This window comes from Excalfactoria chinensis, chromosome 18, assembly GCF_039878825.1.
Source record: "Excalfactoria chinensis isolate bCotChi1 chromosome 18, bCotChi1.hap2, whole genome shotgun sequence".
Classification (NCBI taxonomy): domain Eukaryota; kingdom Metazoa; phylum Chordata; class Aves; order Galliformes; family Phasianidae; genus Excalfactoria; species Excalfactoria chinensis.
This window is the reverse complement of record NC_092842.1, coordinates 6,635,103-6,642,583: the sequence shown is the minus strand read 5'-3', so window position 1 is coordinate 6,642,583 and position 7,481 is coordinate 6,635,103. Positions and strand designations below refer to the sequence as shown.

At 44.0% G+C, this 7,481-nt stretch overlaps 1 protein-coding gene across 1 annotated transcript; it reads right to left on the bottom strand.

Annotated features, from left to right (window-relative positions):
- Positions 1-605: 605 nt before the first annotated feature.
- Positions 606-3,318, bottom strand: LOC140260485 (centrosome-associated protein 350-like). The gene is made up of 4 exons (XM_072352899.1): positions 2,838-3,318; positions 2,045-2,188; positions 1,504-1,629; positions 606-1,227 (listed from the first exon to the last, which is right to left on the bottom strand). Exons 1-4 carry the CDS (start codon positions 3,213-3,215, stop codon positions 1,072-1,074), a joined length of 804 nt encoding a protein of 267 aa, XP_072209000.1. The 5' UTR covers positions 3,216-3,318; the 3' UTR covers positions 606-1,071.
- Between the last annotated feature and the right edge of the window lie 4,163 nt (positions 3,319-7,481).

Genomic DNA, 7,481 nt, shown 5'->3' with positions numbered 1-7,481 from the left:
AGTCTTTATCCTCACCAAGTACTGCAGGCTGTATTAAAGAGTTGGTTTGGTATGAATTTATATAGCAGACTGTTAGGAAAACGTACCACAGGGAACATGAAAATAGTTTACAGCTTAAGTTCAGAAGTTAATGTGCTTGGGACAGAAATAATCCTTTCTGTTGATAAGGCAACTGCCATTACTGTGCTTTTTAATGTCCTTAAGAGCTATTTGCAAAACAAGAAAACTACTCCCATTCACTAATGAGAGCAGCAGTTTATACAGCATAATCTGAAATCAAAGTAGAGCGTCAGTAAAAATGAGTTGCATTATTTTGTTTATTCAGAAAGCAATTCAGTGTGAATACAGTTAAACCATTGGTACTTGAAAACAGAAACAAAGTGCATTTCAATTGGACTGCAAATATCATGATTTTAAACATAAACCTTCACAGGATGTAAAAACTGGTGCACTCTCACCTCTGTAACAGTGCTGAGCCCACCAGGAAGAGTTTTAGACTCTTTCCCCTGTTAGAAAAGTTTATTGCAAGAGATCAACAACGATTTACTTCCTGTAAGATTTAATTCCATCCGCACCCTGATTTTCTGAAGGCAGACAGCATTGATTTTCTGAACATCTTTCTTAAAATGTGATTCATCCATCATCATTCACAACCAGAACACGATAGTAAAGATAAGATCATTTACACACAAATTGTTTTTGAACCCTGTCTGTATAATCATAGACTCCCATACAATTTTAAACCCACGAGGAGCTCTTAAAATGCATAGGTGAATAAAGTGCTACGTTGATCAAAAAAAGCCAGAAGAATACAATTGTCACCTAGATCGTGGATCACCTATCATCATAACACCACTCTAAGAAGATTATTGAGCTTAATCAGCATTCCCAAAGCTCAGAACTTAAGAAGAATATGTTAGGTAGTATTTTTTTACTTGCATCCTTTCATTGTAAATGTGAACCTGTAACTTAGGCCACGCTTATATTGTGTGAAATTGAAATGAAAATTATCAATCATGCATCTCTTGCCTTAAAAATCAGGGATTAAAACTCCACCATGAGGGCAAACTTCTAATCACTGGCTTTGCTCAAATAAATCTTGTTGAGAACTCTGACTGTATCAAGGATCAAGCTATCAAATATGTCTTCGGCCATGCTCATCTTCACAGTTAATTCATCATCACCGTAGTAAGTCCATTGAGATTCTTCTTTGTGGAGTTCCTGAACCTAAAATATAACATGGATATGAATGTTTACTGCAAGAACATGGTCAGTTCTGGGAGACACCAAGGAGCTGTGCCCGATCCAACAATTTTACATATACAATATCCACTTAAAACAGTCGCAAGAAATGAAAATACTGGATGATTATCACAGATGTAATGAAAAGGATGCCAACGACTTCTGTGAGCTCCAAAGTTGCTTTAAGTAAACACAACAAAACAACATTTCTGGTTTCAGTCCAGAGAAAATGAACAGGTCTTTGTTGAGAGGTCTGCTTACCAGAATGAGATCTACTCTGTCTCTCTTGCAGTTTCCATACTTAGTCATATTAAGGAATTTTCTTTTCCTTTCTAAGTTATTCCTTTCCAGGTTCATTATTTTAATGACTTCCCCCTGCACAAATGTCTGAAAGATAAGAAAGGAGTAAAAGAATTGTTCTCATGAGAGATCTATCACTATGAAATGTTGGAAACGCATGAAGGGCCAATGTGGAGATCCAGCATCGAATCTAGAAATGCCCCAGATTTCAAGGGGCTGATTTAGAAGCAGCTGATTGATACTGACCAAACAACACATCTTCAACATGAGATGACTTCAGAGGTTGCACCCAAGATTGTTGTAACCATGGACATTCAGAAGCCTGGCTGTCATTCCTCTCGAGAGCCCCACACACTTGGAAGATTTGGACTAGCTAATTAGCACAGTCTGTATTTATTGAGATATTTCAGTGGTGCTGCTGTAACTCTCCCAACTTTGCCACTGTGTCAACGTCTGCTCTCTTTACTCTCATTACTCTACAATTTACATTTCCAGAATTTACCTTAACCTCATCGACATCTGTGCTTCTGCAGCGACACCTCAAACAGCAAGATCTCAAGTTTTCTTTCAACCATGGAAAGGTATTTGGATGTGCAGCTACTCGATATTCCGCACGTAGGAGCTCGTGAGTCAAATCAAATATAACCTGTAACAATCAAAAACACAGAACCAAACTGAGTAGCAAATGATACTCTTTCCAAGATTTTCTTAGTGTCTGACAAAAGATAGAAGGCTGCTGACAGCTCAGTGCAAAGTTTGTGATGTCACTTACATCACAGATTTTCCTCTAGCTGTTATGATGATCTAACAAGTATGTAAGCCATTACAGTAGCAGGTCTCAGGCAGTAACGTGTGATCATTCACTAAGTACAGATGAGTTATACGTGAGGCCCTGATAGGACCCATCAATCTTGCATACAGACATAGGTCCACAATATTCAGTAATCCCAGAGTGCTAAGGAACATGAGGATCTGTCCAAACTCAGAACAGGACTTTAGAGGCAGTACTCTTGGACTCTAGATTGCAGCTTTCCAAGGAGTTTGTCTTGTCCTGACAGACCCAAATCTTATCCAGGGTCTTTACAACAGAAGAGCTCTTGCAAAAGGCTTGTATCACAGCAAGGAAGCCTATCCTGGAAGAATTACTTTGCAGTTCATTAACAGAAGCGATATATTTTGCAATAGCTTCATCAGTGTTCCTGTACTCTATTTAGTATTAGCAGCAAGAATAATAGCAGATACTAGCTAATACAATTCAGCCTACAGAACACTGGAAAAGATGCTTAATAAAATACCTGATTATACATCCTCTTGCTTTCTGTTTCCAAATCATTCCCTGGTAAGTCATTACACTCAAACTCCCTCGGCACATTGGTTCTTGTAAAATTTGAGTAAACGTTTTCTGGAGTCCATAGTTCTTCTACAGCACATGCAGACAAGTTTTTAACATATGAAGTATAGTGTGGTACCACAAGGGGAACTTCTATAGTTTTCTTCCAAGGAGCTGAGTGCCAGTGATCCAACAAGTACTGCTTTTGTGTTTGTCTTTCTGGAGCACGTTCATTAGAGTTTGACTGATCAAAGTCTTTAGAGCTTCCAAAAACACCAGCATCAAGGAGTCTTATAAGAAACTTTAGTGGGAAGAAAAAGAAAAACAAGGTGATGTACTCCATACTTTTCCACAGTTTTTAGAGGTATTGAAATCACTAGCAACTGATTTAGAGCTACACTTAGAACTCAGGAATCACATGCTCTTATGGGCTCAAATAAAGACTTACTGATTGTATTGGTTTTAAATGTACAGATGGAAACAAAATGTACAGAAGGTATATAAGTGAATGAGTAAAGGGAAAACTCACCAACGGTGGTGCCTTGACCGAAGCAGCTGAGGCAGTCCTCCCTGGTGAGCGATCTCCAAGAGATACTGCTCCAGTGGGAGTCAGCCCTTAAATGAAGTCTCAGAGGGGATGGAGTCAAGCTCCACCCCTTCCGGGAGCACAGCTACATCACTCTCACCTGTGCTCCCACAGCTGACCCCATACTTGCCTCAGCTGATTAATCAGAGGTTCAGGCTGTGATTACCAATCTCCCATACACTCCACCCCTTCACAGCGTGAACCAATGATTAGGTGAGTTTTCCCTTATCACAGAGACCCAACGCGACGCTGATACAATTTCCCGTCGCACCGAATGCTGATGTTATTCAAATGATGATTGGATGGGTATTCACGATCTTCCGTGGGCCAGTGCTTGATAGATGTTACTGGAGACAAGCCATCTCGAGGTGCAGGTCCATTTGCGTTTCATCAGTCCACACAAATTGTTCTCTGATGGTCCTAGAGGCTTAGAATCTTAGGGAGAGTAATACAGATGTTTCAAGGGTACCAGGAGAGGAAGGTCTGCCCTCCAGGGCAAGATACAGGCCGTATTCTTGTCTTGGGTCAATACTTCTGCTCGCACCGGATTATGTCCCGGCCTCCGATACCATACCCTCTGGCCAGATATCTGTGGCTGTATAACTATATCTGGCACCAGAGGAGGAGTCCTGATCTGCCATAGGGACATGATGGGTGTCCCTTTAGCAATAAAGACCGGAGTATTGACCACGATGTCAGTAGGCCATGTACCTATCACCGAGGGGGTAACTGAACCTCCCACCTCCAATAGTCTCCCCCAAGGTGCAAGTAGGCCACACCACTTAGGTCCTACTTGCACCTTCCAGGGCCAATTTATCTTATGGATTCCTGGTTTTAGATTCTCAGGGGCAGGGAGCAGAAGATTATTGTCATTACCAACCTGCGGTTTTACCTCATTATCAGCACCTGTAATTTGAATCCTAAGAGGGGAGGCCCATATAGTGTGTAACATTTTCAGAGCACTGGGTCTGCCATCCCGAGGTCTTTCGTTCAAGTCCCGCAGGGTTTCGTATAATCTTTTTGTCCACCCCTGCAGGGACTGAGAGTCTGTCTTCAGGGCAGCCTTAAGAATACCATTGTAGCGTTCAATAAGGCCTGCCCCTGTTGGATTATATGGCAGATGGAATCGCCATTCAATGTTGTTCTCTTCTGCCCAGCGCTGTATCATCGCTCCAGTAAAGTGAGTCCCTTGGTCGCTCTCGATGACTTGAGGTGTCCCATATGCAGACATCAGTTTAGTGAGTGCCTTAATTGTATATGCTTGATTTGCCTTTGGTACGGGATAGGCTTGCAGCAGTCCACTTACAGTATCAACGCAGGTCAGGGCATATCTCGCCCCCTCAGACCGAGGGAGGGGCCCAATGTAATCAACCTGCCATCTCTGAAGAGGACTATATCCTCTAGCAATGTGGGATGTTGTTTCAGGCAACGGCCTTGGTCTCATCTTCGAGCAAGCGTCACAGTCCTGACATGCTTGGACGATATCAGATAGCTGTACAGGCAGTCCCCATGCTTTAGCAGCTGCCCACATTATCTTTTGTCCAGCATGCCGTAGCTTCTGATGTAACCATCGGGCAATATTTTCGGATTGTGAATTCCCAATCCATCGAACTCGGGCCAGTGTGTCCGCTTCATCGTTTCCTGGTGACTGCAGGGGTTGATGACCAGAGACATGGTAGACACATACCGTCCTGTGTTTGACTGTATTCCAAATGTCTACCCACATGTCTTTCCCCCAGATCGGTCGGGCGTGGATAGTCCATTCCTGGGTAGCCCACTGCGTAATCCACAGAGTAAGCCCCCGGTACACGGCCCAACTATCCGTACAGATGTTCAGGATGCCATCACCAGGTTCTTTAGTTATAACCATCCACACGGCTCGTAATTCTGCCCATTGGCTGCTCTGACCATCCCCCTCATCAAACCAGATTGTCTCAGTAGAGGGATGGTATGCTATAGCTCGCCACTTGCTCGGGTTGCCTCTGCTGGACCCATCCGTATACCAGGCATCTTCAGGAATAGGATATCTTCCTTCCTGAACAGGGCTCTTCTCTGGTGGAGCGACAATTGGTTCTTTCGGCGTATCACTGCGATATGTCACTGGGCCTAGGATCTTCTGTAATTCCTCCTTGAGTGGAGACGAAGACAGGCTGCTTCTTTGACTTAGATAGGCGACCCATCGTGCTACCGTCTGTGCTTGGGCCACCCCTGTCTTAGGAAGGTGAGTTAGATCTCTTACCCACCCCTGGATCGGTAATGTAGTTTTAACTATAACCTCTGCTGTTTGCGTTATTGGCTCTACCGCTTGTAACGCTGAATAGGCAGCCAATAACTGTTTTTCAATCATGCTGTATCTTTCTTCTGCTCCGTGCCAAACCTGAGACCAGAATCCAATGGGGGTTCGAACAGAACTCTGGCGTTGCCACAGGCCCCAGCCAAAACCATCCTGGGTAACATGAACGTCTAGTTCAGCTGGGAGGGTCGGATCAAATATACCCAATGCCTGGGCTTGTTTAACTGCCAGCTTTGCCTGTTGGAAAGCATCTTGTTCTACCTTCCCCCAGTTCCACGATTGACCCTTCTTGGTAAGCTTATACAATGGCCTCAATAACTGAGCTAAGTGAGGTATAAAGGAGCGCCAATACCCCAATATACCTAAGAACTCTTGTAGCTGTTTCGATGTTGTAGGGACTGGGAACGCTTGGACTTTATCCACTACTGCACTGGGTAGTACTTTGGTTTTTCCGGACCAAATTACTCCCAGGAATTTTACAGATAGCCCCGGACCTTGCACCTTCTGTGGGTTTATAGCCCACCCTCTCTTTTGCAGATAAGCTATCAATAAATCTGCTGCTTGTCTCACCGCCTCTAATGAATCGGACGTTAACAGGAGGTCATCAATATAATGATATAAATTTACATTATGTGGCTTCTGCCACTTAGCCAGATCACGCGCCACCAAATTATGACAAAAAGTAGGTGAATGCACGTACCCTTGCGGCAGAACCTGAAAAGTCCACTGCCTGCCTTCCCATGTGAATGCAAACTGGTCTTGTGATTCTTCACTAATCGGAATACTGAAGAATGCATTCGCTAAGTCTAGGACACAGTGATACGTTTTAATTTCTCTACTTAGTGTGTCCATTAGGGAGGCAATATTGGGTACGGCTGCATGAACGGGCGGCGTGACCTTGTTTAATTCCCTGTAATCTACTGTCATCCTCCATGTTCCATCCGATTTTCGCACTGGCCATATTGGGGAGTTGTACGGGCTATGTGCAGGCCTTATAATACCCACTCTTTCTAATTCCTGCACTGTTTTTGTTATTTCATCCTGCCCACCTGGGAGTCTGTACTGTTTTACATTAGTAATCCGACGTGGCTTGGGCAGACAAATAGGCTCATGTTTTGCATGGCCTCTCAATATTGTCTGAATTGCCCGGATACTAATGCATCTCTGCCGCAACCGGAACTCTCCCACTGTTGTGTGGAGAGCCAGACCCCACAAGATATCAATTCCCAATATGTACTCCGGAATTGGGGCAATAGATACCTTGTACTCCCGTGGTGGGAGGCGCCCGACCCCCAATTTTACCCACGTTTGGGTGACTGGAACGGTCTGTCCCCCAAAGCCTCCAATCATTACTTTGTTCCCTCTGAATTTTGTTGGATCTCCATAAATTATAGATGTTTCCGCCCCCGTATCAACGAGGGCCATAACCTTCTGCACATTTTCTCGGGACCAATATATTGTCAATTCCACATAGGGCCTCCGGTCCCGTCTAGAGGCCCTAGGGTGACTGACGTCCCTCATCACGCCATAAACTGGGCCAGATTCAGGTCTTTTACCTCTGATGCCTCTGGTACTGTGACCCGAGGCACCTGAGGTGGCCTCTTTTTCCTATTTGGCACGATAAAGTCTTCTAGATTCCAAACTGTTGTTGGTCGTCGTTCTATAAGCCTTATCCCCGGTCTTTTGGGGCGGTTTTGAAATTTTTGTTCATCCTTCAGCTGTTTCCACAA

What these genes read in the sequence shown, in the direction of transcription:
- LOC140260485 (XM_072352899.1), bottom strand. Translation starts at nt 3,215, where the DNA reads ATGGAGTACATCACCTTGTTTTTCTTTTTCTTCCCACTAAAGTTTCTT. An exon ending in CAGATGTCGATGAGGTTAAG is followed by an intron (nt 1,630 to 2,044) that starts GTAAATTCTGGA and finishes CTTATCTTTCAG; the next exon opens with ACATTTGTGCAGGGGGAAGT. An exon ending in ACAGAGTAGATCTCATTCTG is followed by an intron (nt 1,228 to 1,503) that starts GTAAGCAGACCT and finishes GTTATATTTTAG; the next exon opens with GTTCAGGAACTCCACAAAGA.